This window comes from Ranitomeya variabilis, chromosome 3, assembly GCF_051348905.1.
Source record: "Ranitomeya variabilis isolate aRanVar5 chromosome 3, aRanVar5.hap1, whole genome shotgun sequence".
NCBI classification, from domain to species: domain Eukaryota; kingdom Metazoa; phylum Chordata; class Amphibia; order Anura; family Dendrobatidae; genus Ranitomeya; species Ranitomeya variabilis.
The window spans coordinates 340,875,447-340,897,076 of NC_135234.1; the positions used below are offsets into that span (position 1 = coordinate 340,875,447).

The 21,630-nt window shown below is 43.8% G+C and overlaps 1 protein-coding gene across 6 annotated transcripts in view; it reads left to right on the forward strand.

The window, feature by feature from the left end:
* The window catches only part of LOC143815984 (MAP7 domain-containing protein 1-like), a 132,264-nt gene that overhangs the window by 41,421 nt on the left and 69,213 nt on the right, over window positions 1-21,630 (forward strand). For all 6 annotated transcript variants that reach the window (XM_077295852.1, XM_077295849.1, XM_077295854.1 and 3 more), the window contains exon 2: window positions 12,742-13,137. In XM_077295852.1, coding sequence (XP_077151967.1) covers window positions 12,742-13,137 — 396 coding nt within the window. The remainder of the gene's footprint in view (window positions 1-12,741; window positions 13,138-21,630) is intronic.

Genomic DNA, 21,630 nt, shown 5'->3' on the forward strand with positions numbered 1-21,630 from the left:
TGAAAAGCACATATGTGCACAATAAATCCTAATTTAGGAATACGAAGCCAAATCGGTATGATTTACAGTGTCTAATAAATATCCAAAAAAGCTACTTATTGAATGCAGCAACTTTTGTGTTCTCTGGTTCCTGGTCCCCAATATCTGGTGTGTGGAAATATTGATGGTAGGGATTTTCCCTGCTACGTGGGTTACTATACCAGATCACATCTATCCAGCGCAGTCACAGATAGAGGCGTGTGTGATGTTTCCATTCCATTGATGTAATCACCGTTTCCTTTGCTGTGTCCTAAACCCTCAGGAACAATCTGCAGGAATCTTGTGCATGCCTCTGGTATTTTGGGGAGGGGCAGGAAATGAGTCATGCTCAGGTAGGCAAGATGGACATAAAATGAGGGCAGGAGAAGGTACACTGCAACCCCTGAAGGCAGTGTGTCACTTCCACTTCATGCTCTATTACTCCTTTAGGTCATTCCTAGACACCAAATCTGTCTGAGAAATGACCTAGAATTGCCTGAGATGTGAGCTGCTATGGAGATGTAGCAACCCACAAGCTGCATGGTGCCATACGTTTTATGGAATTACCTACATGAGTATGTCATATCTTGCTTAGTTGGATAGCTACTGAAGGAATTATCTTTGACGTCTTTACTGTACTTTACTGTACCTTTGGGTTTTTCCATTTTTGAGTTTCCGTTTGTTGCTCCCCTTCTTCCCAGAGCCATAACTTTTTTTTATTTTTCAGTCAATATGTCCACGTGAGGGCTTGTTTTTTGTGGGAAGAGTTGTACTTTTGAACGACACCATTTGTTTTGCCATATAGAGTACAGGAAAATGGGGGAAAAAAATTCCAAGTGTGGTGAAATTGCAAAAAAAGTACAATTTCACAACTGAATTTGGTTTTGCTTTTTTACCATGTTCACTAAATTCTAAAACTGACCTGCCATTATGATTCTCCAGGTCATTATGAGCTTGTAGATTCCAAACATGTATAGGTTATTTTTATTTAGTTTATTAAGTGGTAAAAAAAAATCCAAGGTTTCTTTAAAAAAAAAAAAAAAAAAAAAGTAGCTAGTTTTCGAGACCCGTAGCATTTTCGGGATCTGGGGCGGTCTGTGGGCTCACTTTTTGCGTGCTGAGCTGACCTTTTTATTGGTAGCATTTTGGTGCAGACACGATCGCCCACTATTGTATTTTAATGCAATGTTGTGGTGACAAAAAAAGTAATTCTGGCAATTGATTGATTTTTTTTATTTCCCCCTCTCGTTACGCCGTTTACCGATCGGATGAATTCTTTTTGTTTTGTTTTTCTTTTTAGATTTTTAAAAACTTTTTTTTTTTTTTTACTTTTCACTTGCTTCAATAGTCTCCATGAGAGACTAGAAGCTGCAACCATCTGATCGCCTGTGCTACACACAGCAGGGCTTCAGCCCTGCTCTGTATAGCTAAAATAATCACCTGCTATGAGTGCCAGCTGCTGGGTGGCACTCATAGCTATCCGACAATGACAAACACAGGGGTCTCCTGCAGACCCTGGGTTGTCATGCCACAACCTATCGGTGGCATTGCCATTACTGGGGTGGCTGAGAGCTGATGTTTTTGGTCTAGGAGCGGTTCAGTATTCATGGCCCCTTCCTACGCTATTAATATCTATTCTGACTCCATGAATAAGCTGCAAACGTAGGGCACTGTGAGACAGTCTAGAAACTGTCTCTTTCACCTTACTGACACTTTTAACTCAACTGTAGGAGGCACATTAGAAGATTCCAGAAGAAGGTTTCTTTTCCAGCTGTATTCTTGAAGATATGCACACTTACAGCAGATAAAAAAAGACTTTTCAGAAACAGGACTGCATACACATGAACTTCTAAGATGGCTGATGTTGAATGAGGAAGAAGGGAGGGGTTACTGACATCAGAGCTACCTCAGACGGACCGGGAGAGAGGAAGGCCAAACTTCTAGACTGCAAACCTTATTGCATAGCAATGAAACGGCACAATATAACAACACAATGGTAATGCAATACTGTCTGTATATTTCCTAAATCATGGGACATGACAATATCATCCCGCAGCTGTCTGCCTAGCATTTGCTGGTTATTAATTATAGGGTGGATCCCACGTCATTTTTTGGGGTGTCACCCTTTGTTAATAACCAGTAAAGGCTAAGTAGACCGCTTTGAGCTGATATTAATAGCCTGGGAAGATCCATGTTTATTACCCCTTCCCAGACTATAGAAATCAGCCCCCAGTTGTCGGCTTTCCCTCAGTTTTTTTTACATCTCCATTAATGGAAAATTCTATAACTTGTGGCTCTCGCAATACGACAACATAAAAACAAATTATTTTTTTGCAAGTTGTATTGTCAAAATAAAAAGCCACGAATACAAAACTATAGAAATTTAGCATCGCCATATTCATACTGACCCACAAAATAAAGGCAATACTTTTAGTGCAGCACAGAGTAGTGTAAAAATGTCAAATGCAAATGTTAATACTTTATACAGTATGTACCCCAAAATAATTCCACTGACAAATACAACTCATCCTAAAAAAACACAAGCCTTCATATGACTGACAAAAAAAAGGTATGGCTACTAAAATGCAACAATGATAAAAAGTAAAAAAAAAAAAAGTCTGTCATAAAGGCTAAAACAAAACTGACCATGGCGCCAAGGGGTCAATGTAATGTTGTGGGGTTTTTTTTTTTTTTTTGGATTTCATTGATCCTTCTGTTTAAAGGGAACCTGTCACCCCCGTTTTTTCCGTATGAGATAAAAATACTGTTAAATAGGGCCTGAGCTGTGCATTACAATAGTGTATTTTGTGGACCCCGATTCCCCACCTATGCTGCCGAAATACGTTACCAAAGTAGCCGTTTTCGCCTGTCAATCAGGCTGGTCTGGTCAGATGGGCGTGGTGTCTTCCCCCAGATCTTGCTTAGTTTTCCGTTGGTGGCGTAGTGGTTTGCGCATGCCCAAGTCCAGAATCCACTGCACAGGGGAGGGAAAAGAGCGCGATCTGCGCTATTCCCCTGGTGATCGGTGGGGGCGGCCATCTTCCTGTGGCCACGCGTGCGCAGATTGAGCGCTCTGCTGCCCGGGGCTTCAGGAAAATGGCCGCGGGATGCCGCGCGTGCGCAGATGGAGATCGCGGCGGCCATTTTCCTGAAGCAGAGATGCGAACTCTGGCCGCCCCCACGATCACCAGGGGAATAGCGCAGATCGCGCTCTTTTCCCTCCCCTGTGCAGTGGATTCTGGACTTGGGCATGCGCCAACCACTACGCCACCAACGGAAAACTAAGCAAGATCTGGGGGAAGACACCACGCCCATCTGACCAGACCAGCCTGATTGACAGGCGAAAACGGCTACTTTGGTAACGTATTTCGGCAGCATAGGTGGGGAATCGGGGTCCACAAAATACACTATTGTAATGCACAGCTCAGGCCCTATTTAACAGTATTTTTATCTCATACTGAAAAAACGGGGTGACAGGTTCCCTTTAAAATTTTGTGCTCCAAAATTGTAAGGCAGTGACCATGGTAATCAGTACCATTGTGTACTAGGAAGGTGGAGCGCAAGTTGTGCCCAGTTATAAGAGCCGGGCCGCAGTTGTGGTTTTAGGCATCTTTATTATTTTCTATGTATGAAGTATTCTGCCTGGCAATGGAGCATAGTATTGCACAAAAAGATCATTGTGCGGATAATGAATAGCATTGATGTCTCGGAGTCAATGAATCGACGATATGGCCATTGTTTTATTTTACCGTTTCTTATGTGCTGCCTGATTTACTTAGTGATAGTGGGCGGCAGAATATGTTAGGGGTCAGGCGGCATGATGGCACCCCGGGGCCAGTGGATGACTGCTGGACAGCTGAAGCAGCCCTTTATTGCTGTGTAGTGTAGGTCCATTCTGCAATAACTTCTTGTCACTAAATATTTATCACCTTGAGAAATGATTTGAAGAAATGAAAAATAAAATGCCTCCGTTTTGAGTCCGTTGTGAGGTGTTTACACAAGGACTATAAGAAATGTGTTGTGCCAATTCTCCAGTAAAATGGCTGCTAGTTGGAGAAGTGCTTTGAATGAAGGAGTGATTAGTGGCTGCATTCTTCCTGCATTAGCTAAGGTCCGTATAAAAAGCAGCGAGTGCGGGTGCGGAGATGTGACATGGTTGTCCTCGTGGTCACATGGTGGGCTGCGTGTGAATGAGGATTCCTGGGGTGGTCTCTTTGTAGCAGTCATCCTGCCGCTGTTTAGCATTCTCTTCCACAGAATCCCCTAGCTATTCCCACATGAGTGACAGCCCCAAAGGATCAATTCAGTCGGGTTCCCTAAATTATAGTCTATCATTTATGCAGTGCCAAAAATCTTTTTTTTTCCCCACTATAGTTATTTTCAGTGAAATGCTTTCCCCCCTAATAGGATATTAGGATTATTTCACATGTTTTGTATTTCCATATTCAGTGAAAGGCGGTAGACCAGAAGCTGACCCCAGTATCCTGTATTAGGTTTAGGGGAGCCAGCACCAGCTTTCACAAGGGCAAGGGTCTGACATTGCTGACTGGTCCTGAGGACTGCTACAGCTTTGGTCAGTGGGTACATCCAGCTGCTCCTATCCTACATTGAGGAACTATTCTAAGGTCACCCTCCTTTAAATAGATTTATAAGAATTGATAATGGCTGGTGTACAATTTTCTTGCCTGGTATTAAAATGCGCATTTTAGGAGTTCAATTCTTTGCTTGTTATTATTGTGATTATGCAGTTATAGTAATTTACAATAATATTAATTTTATTTCTATAGCGCCAACATATTCTGCAGCACTTTACATTTTAGAGGGGACTTGAAGATACTGTAGACATTACAGCATAACAATAATCACATAAATCAACAGATATCAAGAGGAACGAGGGCCCTGCTCGCAGTTATTCAGACATGGATTTTAAAAGTTAGTATAATCGTGTCTAAAAATGAATCTGTCACCAGGTTTATGCTATGTAATCTGAGAGCAGCATGGTGTAGGGGCTGAGACATAGTAATGTGCCACTTGCTGTTCTGGAATCTGTAATTTTGGTACAATCGCTGTTTTCTCTGCTGCAGATCTAACACACACACCATTGATTGGCAGCTTTCTGTGTACAGTGATGGGGGCGTGATTACAAAAAAAGAGTTGACTAGGAGACACAAGATCCATAGTCCCGTACTGATAATTTGGTGATCAAACAGTAATTTTGTTAAAACCGCAACATACTGCCAGTAAGTGACACATCACTGGAATCAGACTCTCAGCCACTACATGCTGCTCTCAGATTATAGTGCAAAAACCTGCTGTCCGATTCTCTTTAAACCCCCCATACACTCAGCTAGTTTTGCACGAGTTTAAAAGACTTGTTGTCCACACACCGGTAGATGGAATTCTTGTCTGCAAGTAATGGAAGATCAATGTGCCGTAATTCCAGTGGATGGTGATGGGTGTTTTGTGCTGTACTTCTTCTTCCATTTCTGATAACAATTATGCCGTATTGATTTAAAGCAAGTAAGTTTTCTCCTACTGAACATGTTAGATGGGGTTGTCAGCAATTCTTTCCTATCTGAACGATACTATTTCAGTTGCTTGTCTGACATACGGTGGTGACTCCTTTTACTTTGTTTCTGTGTGAGTTTTTCTTGCGCCTCTTCTTCACCATTTGTGCAGCAACTGTCCGCCTTCTTAGGCTGAGCTGGCAGCCATGTGGTAATGCTAGCTATGTGGTGAATGGAAAGGGCTGGCTGTGTGGAACCTTCCCTGTCTTTGATGGCTGCTGGCAGCTGGGATCTCTGCAAGGTCAGACGCCTGGGTTCTGATGTCATCTGACTCGGAGTACCAAGTAGGCTGCATAGTGGGCACAATGTGTAAGATGCAGCATGTCAATAATAGCTTTCCTATAGAAACCTTAATGGCCACTCTATGAAGCCACTTTCCGCGTCTAGAGATTTCGGGAAAGAACGTTGTTCTTGGATTATTTGTAATATGTGCCATAATCGGTAGCCTCTTATGGTTAGTCATCCTCCTGTTAAATGGCAAACATAACTTGTAAACTAGCACAGAGCACAAGGAGACTAGGAAATGTTGTTGGCTTAAAGGGGTATTCCTATCTCCAAGACCCTATCCCAATATGTAGTAGGTATAATACTAATGTTAGCAAATACCTCCAATTAGAAATGTAATATAGTTTTTCTGATTCGCTGTTTCTTTCCTCATGTGCAGGTATTGCAGGACCTTAGGTATCCATGGTTACGACCACTGATATAGTGACAGTTAGCTATTTGCTAGTGGTCGTAACCATAGATACCTAAGGTCCTGCATTGCCTGCACTGAGACACAGTGATTCAGAAAAACTGTACTACATTTCCAATTGGAGGAATTTGCTAATATTCTTATTATTACACCTATTACATATTGGGATAGGATCTTGGAGACGGGGATAACCCTTTTAGCCATATTATTGCTGAAACATTGCATTTGTATTATTGTAATTGTCACTGAGCTATAGTTCATAAAGCACAGAGTGTATGACCATGTAAACAAGCCAAGGTCCCCAAAGTCTTCGATAAGTATAGTCCAGCAGACCGCTGTCACTCCTCACTCCCCCATACACATGAGCGCTTGTTCAGTTGCCTACTATTTCCACACACATGAGTGTTTGGCTTGTTTATTTGTCAACTCTTTCCAGAGAAAACACATGAACAAGACCTCCGCTGTGATCTGCAGGGGCAAATTGGTTTCAGAATACAAAGTATGTATTGGTACACCAGGTATACTTTATGGCAATACAAAATGATTCTGTGAAGGGGAAGTATTTTCTATTAAATGGCTACCGTATATATGAAAACTGCAACTATGGATAGTTGTAAAGGCTCGTCCCTGTAGGTTGACAGCTGGTAAGATCTCAATGGCCAGGGCTGAGCCCCAGACAGTCTCTCAGCTGACAGGTGCAGCATTACTGGCAGTCCTGGAGAGAGCAGCTGTAGAGGAGAATGCACAGAGGGCAGCTGTGGTGATCAGGGCACTTCCCACACTAGAAGAGGCTGCCTAGTAGCCGTGCTGTGGGGGGTTAGGGATGACGAGATTGGGCATATCCCCTTTTATTATGATCACAACCCTTACTCTTCTAATAGTACTTATAACAGCAGGGGGAGTCACACAGATTCCATTGCTTCCACCAGTTTGTCACAGGTAACGTCGGGGGACGCAGCAGAGCTATTACATTTTATATATTTAATCTGGAAAAATAGGCAGAGTTTAACACATCGGGTATTCTAGAATATGTATGTAGTTTATTTATGAAGATTTCAGAATCATGCAATGAATACACACGATTCGGCCAGCCGGGCACAACCACGAAGTGTGGTTCAAATCCCACGCCAATTCACGGCCGGACTGCGTCTGACGCTGATTCACCAATCAGTGAAGCCAGGGCCAGCTCCAGGTTTTTGAGGGCCCCGGGTGAAAGAGTCTCACAGCCCACGTAGCATATAGCACAGCCCACGTAGTATATAGCACAGCCACGCAGTATATAGCACAGCCACACAGTATATAGCACAGCCACGCAGTATGTAGCACAGCCACGCAGTATGTAGCACAGCCACGCAGTATGTAGCACAGCCACGCAGTATGTAGCACAGCCACGCAGTATGTAGCACAGCCACGCAGTATGTAGCACAGCCACGTAGTATATAGCACAGCCCACGTAGTATATAGCAATTTGGGTACCATATCCCTGTTAAAAAAAAAAAATAATTAAATAAGAAATAGTTGTATACTCACCTTCCGGCGGCCCCCTGATCCAGCTCAGGCCTTTAGCGATGCTCCTCGCGACGCTCCGTTCCCAGTAATACCTTGCGGTAATAACCCGTGATGATGTAGCGGTCTCGCGAGACCGCTACGTCATCTGGGGTCATTGCCGCAATGCATTCTTGGGACCGGAGTGTCGCGAGGAGCGGGAAAGGCTGCCGCGGACGCCGGAAGGTGGGAAGGTGAGATTTTTTAAAATTATTTTTAACATTATATGTTTTTACTATTGATGCTGCATAGGCATCATCAATAGTAAAAAGTTGGTCACACTTACAGGGTTAATGGCAGCGTTAACGGACTGCTAAAACGCTATGTGGGCGCTGACTGGAGGGGAGTATGGAGGGGGCACTGACTGGAGGGGAGTAGGGAGGGGCCAATTCGCGGCCGGACTGTGCCTGCGCCCAGCCGGCCGCGACAAATCAGCGACGCGGGATTTCCGTGCAAACAGACGGAAGTGGACCTTAGACAATTATATATATATATATATATATAGATATGTGTACATAATGTGTATACAAAGATGTTACAAAATGGGTATATAGTTACATAGAAAAAAGGGATAATGAAAGAAAAGTGCTAACCCTGATGTTGCTAGAATGGCTTTACCAGAGAACCCAGAGAAAGCCCACGCAAACACAGGGAGAAACACCTTGCAGTTATTGTCCCTGGTGGGATTTGAATTCATGACCCCTGCGCTGCAAAGCCACCGTGCTAACCACTGAGCCACCATATAAGTATTTTCCCTAGGAGACCTTGTAGACCCATATGTTTTTGTATTGACAGTTGTGCCTTTCACAAACCATTTGCAGTCACTGCCTCCCATTGAAACGTGGTTGACATGCCAAAAGGGAATCTGCAGAGCATGACCAAGAATTTTTCATCGACAATCTTCTGACATCTGACCGATTTTGGCCCTTCAATCACACGTCATTGGATGTAGTTAGAGCTCAAACTATGCGACTATTCAGACCAGTGGCTTGGCCTAGATGACTACTACAGGGTCATTCTATGACAGCATCTCAATGATGAAGTTGCTCCTCAAGAACTTTACATATGCTACAGCTTGATGATTCCTGATTGCGTGGGTCACATGGAGAGCTGGCTAATGAATGGACATTAGAATATTGAGGGCTGCTATATCTGCTCAACTGGCTTTCCCAGAAAATAACTCCTAGTTTTTCCTGGCTTTTGACAAGATAGTCTTGTAATTTTTATTTTCAGTGAAAGGAGATTGAGACATGATTAAAGAACTTGAGACCTTATCTAATTGTGATTTCCGTAGTAGCAGTGGTGAACCAGATGTATCATTGCTTAAAGGGGTTGTCCGGTCACAAGGTATTCATGAGGTCTCATAAAGGGGAGGGTCAGACACCTGACACCCCACCGGTCTGCTATTAGCATCAGAGGTGGACGGATGTATGTATACACATTAAACAGAGGCGCAATTGCCACTCCATTCAGTGTGTAGCGGCTTTTGTCTGGCTCTGCACCACAGTGATTGATAAGTGTATAGGAGGTATTCTGCAGCACTCAGTAGCTCAGCTCAACAGTCCTGATTCATCAAAGCTTTTACACCAAAAAAGTGGTAGCTTTGAAAAGTTGTGCCAAAATTTTGTGGCTTTTGTCATTTTCATGCCAGTTTCTCACAGCTCCACTAATAAGGGTGGAACTTGGGCAGGACGGGGGCGCTGTGAGGGCGTGAGGCCACAGCTTGTCAATGTCATGATTACCTGAAGCGTTCCGTACATACACCAGAAATCTCACTCCAGTCCCTGACTGTAACAGGATTTGTGGCGTAGAGCACAAAGGCACATGCCATGCGTCAGGCGCTTCAGATTCATGAAGACGTGTGCCTCCCTTCATGAGTCAGGAGCGTCTCAATCTACTATGTCTCCTTGTCCTGATAAATGGGCCCATGTGTTTAACATCCAGTTATAACTGCTGATTGGTGCGGGTACTGAGTGTTGGACCCTAGCGGTCGGATCGAGAATTCTGCTGTTTGTAGCAAATCTGCCATATAGCTGGTGGCAAATATTCCCAAACTCATCTGAATCAATATATACAGTTGACTCTGCATCCTTGTAGAGAAAATGTCACCCCAATCCCCTCATCTGTGGAGGGAAAATGACTCTACTTCTAGTCACAACAAGAAGTGACTGAAAGTGTATACCGTAATTCTTTCTATAGGCTAGAGACTTGGTGTAAAATGTCACAAAATTAATATTTTTACATCCTAAAGGGGAAAAATATGGTATATCTGTATTCATGTAATATTTCCCCCTATTTCACCAGCTGAAAACCTAGCCACAATAGTTTTTTTTACCTCAATGACATGCTATGAAGAAAACATAGAACTGATCTGAGCATTGATAAAAATAGAGCACGATCTCACAAAACCAACGTCCCTTTGAATGAAAGTATACAGTATAAAATGAATTGCTACATGGCACTAAGTGTTATTTTGTGTAGTGGCCACTTGTTCTAGCCCTTGTAACTTTTTATTGTTTCTGAGCCTTGTGTGTTTTGTAGCTAGTCGTTATCAGTATCAGTAAGAACCAGCAGTACGTCATCCCTCTGGATGGATCATGATCGGGTGGGGCTGCGGTCACTTCCATGGCATCCTTTTTCTTCCTGAAAGGAAGCATTATCGGGGTCCAGTTCTGCGGTCAGGTCCCCAAAGTTCCTTTCACTGCCTGGAAAGGGACGTAATAAGGCATGTCCTTTCTGATGCATGCGCAGTATGGTCTCCATACTACTTTATTGTGCGCCTTCGCTGGACAACCATCACATGCGCAATAGGAAAGACACACAGACTCTGCCTCTGACAAGGATGTGCCTGATGAAGTCCCTTTTCAAAGCAAGAAAAGCAACTGTGGAGAGTGACTACCAGACTGCCCTCTGACTCTTCATATCAGGGAGGAAAAGGATGCCGAGTTAAGGCCCCGTCTCACATAGCGAGATCGCTAGCGAGATCGCTGCTGAGTCACAAGTTTTGTGACGCAACAGCGACCTCAGTAGCGATCTCGCTATGTTTGACACGTACCAGCGACCCGGCCCCTGCTGCGAAATCGCTGGTCGTGTCGGAATGGCCTGGGCTGTTTTTTGATCGTTGAGGTCCCGCTGACATCGCTGAATCGGTGTGTGTGACACCGATCCAGCGATGTCTTCACTGGTAACCAGGGTAAACATCGGGTTACTAAGCGCAGGGCCGCGCTTAGTAACCCGATGTTTACCCTGGTTACCATCGTAAATGTAAAAAAAACCAAACAGTACATACTCACCATCTGATGTCCGTCAGGTCCCTTGCCGTCTGCTTCCTGCTCTGACTGAGCGCCGCAAAGTGAAAGTGAAAGTACAGCACAGCGGTGACGTCACCGCTGTGCTCTGCTCTCACTGTACGGCGGCACTCAGTCAGAGCAGGAAGCAGACGGCAAGGGACCTGACGGACATCAGATGGTGAGTATGTACGGTTTGTTTTTTTTTACATTTACGCTGGTAACCAGGGTAAACATCGGGTTACTAAGCGCGGCCCTGCGCTTAGTAACCCGATGGTTACCCGGGTGCTGCAGGGGGACTTCGGCATAGTTGAAGACAGTTTCAACGATGCCGAAGTCGTTCCCCTGATCGTTGGTCGCTGGAGAGAGCTGTCTGTGTGACCGCTCCCCAGCGACCACACATCGACAAAACAGCGACGCTGCAGCGATCAGCATCGTTGTCTGTATCGCTGCAGCGTCGCTGTGTGTGACGGGGCCTAAGTGACAGCACCCCTGCACCTGATGATCTGTGTAAGAATACCCACTGCATGTCAGGAAACTCAAACAAATCATCATTAAAAGGAAGTAAAAAAAAATCCAGATTGGAAGTTAGAATAAAAAGGTAGGGAATTTGCTAATGAAGTATAATAGAAACGTGGTCAGAGTAGTTATTAAAGTAGGTAGACCTATGATATGAAATTCACAATTAGTGTGTGAGAAGCCCTTTAAAGACTATTCTATTACAGAGCCTACAAATCTGATCATCAAACCATGTACGTTTTACCTGAAAGAGGTAGAGAGGGCCCCTGAGAATGAATTATGTGGCTTATAAGCCTTGTGGTCAAGTAATGAGTTCAAATACCATTTACTGTGGGATTTCATGATAAACATCACTTCCAAACTACCTAGCTAAGAACTGGCCTATAAAATATGAATCTCTCTGCTTGTTTTTCTGATTTTAATAAAACATAAGGTGCAATAAATAGCATGAGGGTTATTAATTCAACTGTGCAATTTGGATCTTGACTGCAGCAGCCTTGGTAAAGAGAAGAAAGCGAATGCTTGAAAGTTTGCCAACATAACATAATTTGATGGCAAGGGCTCAGGCTGGAAGAAATAATTCAGTCCAACCACTGAATGTCATTGTTTATGCTCAGAAAAAGGCAAAATAATAATAAACATGCATATCCTATACATTACATCAGCATTTGTATTTTCTGCTTAAAAACTCAAATATTAAATGCAGAAACAGATTAAAATAATGAAGAAAACAAAACACAGTGCTATCTCTAATCTTTTCTTGCATGTAATTCTTGTGATAACACATTATTGAGTCCACTGTATGGTTTTCCCTGAATTTGCATATTTAAAAAAAAGTTCTAATTTTTGCAAATAAACGTTCTTGAATATATTAAATATTTTCCATCTCATTTCCTGAAGGTTTCCAATATCTCTGCTCCACTTTTGTATCATTCATAGGCAGTTTAGGGCGTAGCATAGTCAATTCTCCGTATTACTTCACTGTTGGGATGAATACTGGTTTGTTGCAAAATGTAACAGACTGTCTATGTATTGAGTTGGAGCTAGGCCTTGACGATGTCGAACCATGTAATGATGTTACTAAGTGGTATTCATATTTGTATCTTTTTAGGTGTAGAAGCAACAGAAGAAAATGTGCAGTTACCAGCAGAGCCCTCGCACAACTCCGACTCTCGGTTAGCAGCAGGACAACAAAACGCACAGACAGAAGCCGACACTGCCAGCTCTCCATCTCTCTTACAACAGACTTGTGGACTTGATACAGAACAGTCGGCTGATGGGCCCAGTTTCTCTCCACAAACAGAAGGTCCTTGTGTTTCCACTGAGGAGGGACCAAGATTACCCATGGATGATCACAGTTCTTTACCACAGACTGAAAGACCAGGCACATCACAAGCGGCTGACAGTCCTAGCTCTCCAAAAGAAAAACAAACCGTAAAATGTGATGGGACTTCTCCCTCTGCTGCCCAATCTCCTACTCCAGCTGTTACACCCAAACTAAAAATAGGTGCGCCTCATAATCCTACTTTACTGGCCATTGGCTGACGCATGAACATAACATAATCCTAATGTCCGTGTTTAGAAAAACGAGACCACCGTGGAATTAGGGTCTGGTTTTCGGGATCTACATCTGAGATGTCCATCTTCTGATGTAGCATATAACTGGCTTTGTTTCTCAGCTCTAACCGTTCCTGCTGCTGTTTGTAATATTGTGCAACTCCACATTTATCATATTTGATCAAACCATTATTACAATATTTGCTGCAGATCTTGAGCTGACATACAGACAAAATTGTCAGCAAATCCAACCAAGATCTGCTAAACTTGGTAGTAATATGAATGCCATTGGAAAAATAATGGCAATAAACCTGGGCCTTCACCCTCTTTTTAGACTTGGAATATTGCTTGACTGCTGCCAAGGTGCGTTCTCTGCTGTCAGTACCGTGCCAATTTAGCTTTAGGCTGATCAGCTATTTCATGTTTGACAGGCTGGTTACCGGGCCCATGTTGCCTAAAAACAGTATTTTTGATTGGTTTGTCAGGCTGTCTTACAAGTCTATCATATTATAGAAGTTTTCAGTTAAAGCCAGTCTTGTCAGTGACCTGAGGGCAGAAAAAGGGTCAAGGAACCTTTACAGAACTAAAACTGTGTCTTTCTATTTTTTTTTTTTTTTTCCCACTGCCACCTTGATCATATAAAATGAATATTGGGAGCTCCTTAAATTAAAAAAACAAACGAGAATGTATACAATCAGATCAGAGTATAATACAGATTATAACCAATGGGAAAAAACACCTAAAATATAACTTTTAAAATAATATAACCGGAAGTGACGTCATTGTGGACGGACCCGCTTGTGGAGGGCACAGTGCACTCCTCCGGGAATTGGCATAGTCGTGGTATAATAAGTCGCCTGGAGCTCACAATGCTCTCCAAAGCCAATGGAGAGATGCCCACTGCCACTCTGTGCCCGAGGAGAACGCTAAGCTACTATGGTCATGCATCAGATATAATCTATTAAATTGCACTGTAGCACTTTACTATTTGGTAACATAGTAACATAGTTATTAAGGTTGAAGGAAGACTTTAAGTCCATCTAGTTCAACCCATAGACTTACCTAACATGCCCTAACATGTTGATCCAGGGGAAGGCAAAAAAAAACCCATGTGGTAAGAGTAAGCTCCACCATGGGGAAAAAAATTCCTTCCCGACCCCACATACGGCAATCAGACTAGTTCCCTGGATCAACGCCTTATCAAAGAATCTAATATATTTACCGTGTAACATTATACTTTTCCAGGAAGTTATCCAGTCCCCTCTTAAATTTAAGTAATGAATCACTCATTACAACATCATACGGCAGAGAGTTCCATAGTCTCACTGCTCTTACAGTAAAGAACCCGCGTCTGTTATTATGCTTAAACCTTCTTTCCTCCAGACGTAGAGGATGCCCCCTTGTCCCTGTCACCGGTCTATGATTAAAAAGATCATCAGAAAGGTCTTTGTACTGTCCCCTCATATATTTATACATTAACATAAGATCACCCCTTAGCCTTCGTTTTTCCAAACTAAATAGCCCCAAGTGTAATAACCTATCTTGGTATTGCAGACCCCCCAGTCCTCTAATAACCTTGGTCGCTCTTCTCTGCACCCGCTCCAGTTCAGCTATGTCTTTCTTATACACCGGAGACCAGAACTGTGCACAGTATTCTAAGTGTGGTCGAACTAGTGACTTGTATAGAGGTAAAATTATGTTCTCCTCATGAGCATCTATTCCTCTTTTAATGCATCCCATTATTTTATTTGCCTTTGTAGCAGCTGCCTGACACTGGCCACTGAATAGGAGTTTGTCATCCACCCATACACCCAGGTCTTTTTCATTGACGGTTTTGCCCAGAGTTTTAGAATTAAGCACATAGTTATACATCTTATTACTTCTACCCAAGTGCATGACCTTACATTTATCCCCATTAAAGCTCATTTGCTATTTATCAGCCCAAGCTTCTAGTTTACATAAATCATCCTGTAATATAAAATTGTGCTCCTCTGTATTGATTACCCTGCAGAGTTTAGTGTCATCTGCAAATATTGAAATTCTACTCTGAATGCCCCCTACAAGGTCATTAATAAATATGTTAAAAAGAAGAGGGCCTAATACTGACCCCTGTGGTACCCCACTGCTAACCGTGACCCAGTCTGAATGTGCTCCATTAATAACCACCCTTTGTTTCCTATCCCTGAGCCAGCTCTCAATCCACTTACACATATTTTCCCCTATCCCCATTATTCTCATTTTATGTAACAACCTTTTGTGTGGCACCGTATCAAAAGCTTTTGAAAAGTCCATGTACACTACATCCACTGGGCTCCCTTGGTCCAGTCCGGAACTTACCTCTTCATAGAAGCTGATCAAATTAGTCTGACATGAACGGTCCCTAGTAAACCCGTGCTGATACTGGGTCATGAGGTTATTCCTCTTCAGATACTCCAGTATAGCATCCCTTAGAATGCCCTCCAGGATTTTACCCACAGTAGAGGTTAAACTTACTGGCCTATAATTTCCAAGTTCAGTTTTTGTCCCCTTTTTGAATATTGGCACCACATTTGCTATACGCCAGTCCTGTGGTACAGACCCTGTTATTATGGACTCTTTAAAGATTAAAAATAATGGTCTATCAATGACTGTACTTAATTCCTGCAGTACTTGGGGGTGTATCCCATCCGGGCCCGGAGATTTGTCAATTTTAGTGATTTTTAGACGCCGCCGTACTTCCTGCTGGGTTAAGCAGGTAACCTTTAATTGGGAATTTTTATCACTAGTCATATTGGCTGCCATGGGATTTTCTTTTGTAAATACTGATGAAAAAAAGTCATTTAGCATATTGGCTTTTTCCTCATCCTCATCCACCATTTCACCCAGACTATTTTTAAGGGGGCCAACACTATCATTTTTTAGTTTCTTACTATTTATATAGTTAAAGAATATTTTGGGATTATTTTTGCTCTCTCTGGCAATGAGTCTCTCTGTCTCAATCTTTGCTGCCTTGATTTGCTTTTTACAGAATTTATTTAATTTTCTGTATTTATTTAATGCCTCCTCACTACCTACTTCCTTTAATTCTCTAAATGCTTTCTTTTTGTCCCTTATTGCGCCCCTTACAGCTCTATTTAGCCATATTGGTTTCCTCCTATTTCTAGTATGTTTATTCCCATACGGTATATACTGTGCACAGGTCCTATCCAGGATGCTAATAAACGTCTCCCATTTTCTTTGTGTATTTTTATGCCTCAGGATATCGTCCCAGTTACCGTATATACTCGAGTATAAGCCGAGATTTTCAGCCCAAATTTTTGGGCTGAAAGTGCCCCTCTCGGCTTATACTCGAGTCATCGATCGGTGGTGGGGTCGGCGGGTGAGCACTGTCATATACTTACCTAGTCCCGGCGTTCCTGACGCTCCCCCTGCCTGTCACACTGTCTTCGGTGCCGCAGCCTCTTCCCCTGAGCGGTCACGTGGGACCGCTCATTAGAGAAATGAATAGGCTGCTCCACCTCCCATAGGGGCGGAGCCGCCTATTCATTTCTCTAATGAAGCGGTGCCGGTGACCGCTGATAGAGGAAGAGGCTGCAGCACCGAAGACCAGCTGTCCGGGGGAAGGAGCGGGACGCCGGGAGCAGGTAAGTATGACATATTCACCTGTCCTCGTTCCACACGCCGGGCGTCGCGCCATCTTCCCGGCGTCTCTCCGCTCTGACTGTTCAGGCAGAGGGCGCGATGACGCATATAGTGTGCGCGCCGCCCTCTGCCTGATCAGTCAGTGCGGAGAGACGCCGGGAAGATGGCGCCGAGGAGCTGCAAGCAAGAGAGGTGAGTATGTTTTTTTTTTTTTTTTATTGCAGCAGCAGCAACAGCTATGGGGCAATAATGGACGGTGCAGAGCACTATATGGCACAGCTATGGGGCAATGGTGCAGAGCACTGTATGGCACAGCTATGGGGCAACGGTGCAGAGCATTATATATATGGCACAGCTATGGGGCAACGGTGCAGAGCATTATTTATATGGCACAGCTATGGGGCAACGGTGCAGAGCATTATATATATGGCACAGCTATGGGGCAACGGTGCAGAGCACTATATATATGGCACAGCTATGGGGCAATGGTGCAGAGCATTATATATATGGCACAGCTATGGGGCAATGGTGCAGAGCACTATATGGCACAGCTATGGGGCAATGGTGCAGAGCACTATATGGCACAGCTATGGGGCAATGGTGCAGAGCACTATATGGCACAGCTATGGGGCAATGGTGCAGAGCACTATATGGCACAGCTATGGGGCAATAATGGACGGTGCAGAGCACTATATGGCACAGCTATGGGGCAACGGTGCAGAGCACTATATGGCACAGCTATGGGGCAATAATGAACGGTGCAGAGCACTATATGGCACAGCTATGGGGCAATGGTGCAGAGCACTATATGGCACAGCTATGGGGCAATAATGAACGGTGCAGAGCACTATATGGCACAGCTATGGGGCAATGGTGCAGAGCACTATATGGCACAGCTATGGGGCAATAGTGGACGGTGCAGAGCACTATATGGCACAGCTATGGGGCAACGGTGCAGAGCACTATATGGCACAGCTATGGGGCAATGGTACAGAGCACTATATGGCACAGCTATGGGGCAATAATGAACGGTGCAGAGCACTATATGGCACAGCTATGGGGCAATGGTGCAGTGCACTATATGGCATAGCTATGGGGCAATGGTGCAGAGCACTATATGGCACAGCTATGGGGCAATAATGGACGGTGCAGAGCACTATATGGCACAGCTATGGGGCAATGGTGCAGAGCACTATATGGCACAGCTATGGGGCAACGGTGCAGAGCATTATATATATATGGCACAGCTGTGGGGCAACGGTGCAGAGCATTATATATATGGCACAGCTATGGGGCAACGGTGCAGAGCATTGTATATATGGCACAGCTTTATGTGGAGCATCTATGGGGCAATGGTGTAGAGCATTGTATATATGGCACAGCTTTATGTGGAGCATCTATGGGGCCATAATGAACGGTATGGAGTATCTATTTTTAATTTTGAAATTCACCGCTACCTGCTGCATTTTCCACCCTAGGCTTATACTCGAGTCAATAAGTTTTCCCAGTTTTTTTGTGGCAAAATTAGGGGGGTCGGCTTATACTCGGGTCGGCTTATACTCGAGTATATACGGTAATTGCACCAAGATCCTCTCTCATCCGTTGGAAATTTGCCCTCCTGAAGTTTAGTGTCCTTGTCACCCCTCTACTACACATCTTATTAAAGGATACACAAAAACTTATTATTTCGTGATCACTATTCCTCAAGTGACCCCCAACCCTTATATTTGATATGCGGTCTGGCCTGTTGGTTAATATTAGGTCTAGCAGTGCCCCCCTCCTTGTTGGGTCCTGAACCAGTTGTGAAAGGTAATTGTCTCTCATAGTTGTCAAAAAACGATTACCTTTACTGGAACTGCAGGTTTCTGTTCCCCAAACTATTTCAGGGTAGTTGAAGTCCCCCATAATAATGACTTCTCCTTGAGTCGCAGCTTCATCTATTTGCTTTACGAGGATATTCTCCATTGCTTCCATTATTTTTGGAGATTTATAACAAACCCCTATCAGTAATTTATTATTTTTTCCCCCTCCCCTTATCTCCACCCAAAGGGACTCTACATTTTCATTAGATTCACCTATATTATCACGCAGGATGGGTTTTAAGGTCGATTTTACATACAGACACACCCCACCCCCTCGCTTATCTGTACGGTCATTTCTGAAAAGGCTATAGCCCTGCAAGTTAACAGCCCAGTCATGGCTCTCATCCAGCCATGTTTCAGATATCCCCACCATGTCATAATTATGCTCCAACAACATTAATTCTAATTCGTCCATTTTGTTGGCGAGGCTTCTGGCATTAGTATACATGCACTTGATGTTCCTCTCTGTACCTCTATTCTTTCTTAAATTACTAACTGTTCTAACCCCACCCCCCATGCCACCGCCACCCCCAACTTCCTTATTTGTGCCCAGGTCTCTATCTGCACTATCTTCCCCTCCTATAAAATGAATACCCTCCCCCCCAATCCCTAGTTTAAACACTCCTCCAACCTTCTAGCCATTTTCTCCCCCAGCACAGCTGCACCTTCCCCATTGAGGTGCAGCCCGTCCCTAGCGTAGAGCCTGTAGCCAACTGAGAAGTCGGCCCAGTTCTGCAGGAACCCAAAACCCCTCCTTCCTACACCAATTCTTGAGCCACTTATTAACCTCCCTAATCTCCCGTTGCCTCTCTGGCGTGGTACAGGCAGTATTTCGGAAAATACCACGTTGGAGGTCCTTGCTTTCAGCTTGCAGCCTACTTCCCTGAAATCATCTTTAAGGACCTTCCACCTACCTCTAACTTTGTCATTTGTGCCAATGTGCACCATGACCGCTGGGTCCTCACCAGCCCCTCCCAATAACCTGTCAACCCGATCAGCGATGTGTCGGACTCGAGCGCCAGGTAGGCAGCACACCGTCCGACGATCCCTGTCTTTGTGACAGATTGCCCTATCTGTTCCCCTGATAATTGAGTCCCCCACTACCAGCACCTGTCTGGCCTGCCCTGCTCTCCTATTTCCCTCCTTACTGGAGCAGTCACTCCTCCGGCTTTCAGAGGACATGCCTGGCTGCAGCAGTGCTACCCCTGTACTGGCACCCCCCTCATCTGCCAACTTAGCAAACTTATTGGGGTGTGCCAGATCAGGACTAGTCTCCCTGGCACTCTTCCCTCTACCCCGCCTTCTATCTGTCACCCAGCTAACTGCCTCACTGTCCTGCAGCTCCATCCTACCATCCCCCCCTCATCTATCCCATTGAGCGTCTGCTCAGTGAGCAGAAGACTCCTCTCCATATTGTCTATGGATCTCAGTGTTGCCAGCTGCACATTTAGATCCAGAATCTGGGCTTCCAAATGCACAATGTGCTCACATCTCGCACACCAGTATGCACCCTCGACCGGCTGATCAAGGACTGCATACATGTGGCAAGATGTGCACTGGATGGCATTAACAATAGTGGAGCACATTTCCTAATGGGGATTGCACCAGACAGACAGGTTAAATAAAAATAAATACAAAGTATTAAAAAAAAAAAAAAAACAGACAGCAATTCCTCCCTTGGAAACTCCCTGATTCCAAAGTCACTGAATCACAAGTCACACACTTACCGCCGTCCACACTTACACTCAGGCCACACTCAGCTCGCTCACACTCGCTGTGCTGAAGATTTATAGATTTTTTTTTTCTCTCTATTTCCCTTCAACAACAATCCACCTTGCTGTTCAGATGCACTTCCCAAAAGGACTTGAGCCCCAAACAGCTGCCCCTTATAAACCCTTGATTATGACCGCCCACCCTAAGTTAACCCCTTGTGAATATAGCTACTCCCAATTCAGCAACTCACACAAATTCACACAGGTATTTGTTAAAGGCTTTCCCAATACCTCCTCACTGAATCACAAGTCACACACTTACCGCCGTTCACACTTACGCTCAGGTCACACTCAGCTCGCTCACACTCGCTATGCTGAAGATTTATAGATTTTTTATTTTTTCTCTCTATTTCCCTTCAACAACAAGCCACCTTGCTGTTCAGATGCACTTCCCAAAAGGTGATGTGGTGGTTTTTCTGATAGTTAGTCCCTATTAGGGTAACCGACGTGTGGAACTTGGGGTGCCAACCTCCGTGACAAGAGAGGGTGAGTGACGGCGAGTACACTTCCCACGCCCTTTCAAGATAGGGAAAATAAATAGGAAACTATCATTATATTTCAATAAGATTGTTAATTACAAGTGAGTGTTTTGTGACTTATATGGTAATTTTAACTGTATAATTTAATTATATTTTGCCTTTGGTTATAGTCTCCTTAAACGGCTAATTACTGACTTAGCTGTCTTAATCGTTTGGTGCTTTAAAGTGAACCTGCTATGTTGTATAGGGTGTCTTGTCTGTGGGTATCACAATATAGAGACATAGAAAATAAACAGAATGACATATATGTTTGTTGGAAAAGATTCATTGTATAAATTGTATTTTATTAATTGAAGTCCCTAATTTATATATGCAAGAGTCCAGTGGGTGGTCCTACTCCGTGACTGACCGTTGTCGTTCCATGCACCTGCATACAGATAAGACGGTCGATCACTGAGTAGGACCGCCTACTGGACTTGATGATTTCAATGAATAAAGTACAAGTTTCGCTGAAACTTTTGCCACAAAAATTTGTATCAATCTGATCAGTTCCTCCTGCTCTATAACATCTTGCCTGCATATCAGAAGTGTTTTTCAACATAACAGGTTCCCTTTAAGAATATTATTTTTCACAAAAAAATGTAAAATGATATAATGAGTGATTTTATGGCATATAAGACGTCTTCAGAGCTCTTTCACGCTTAACATT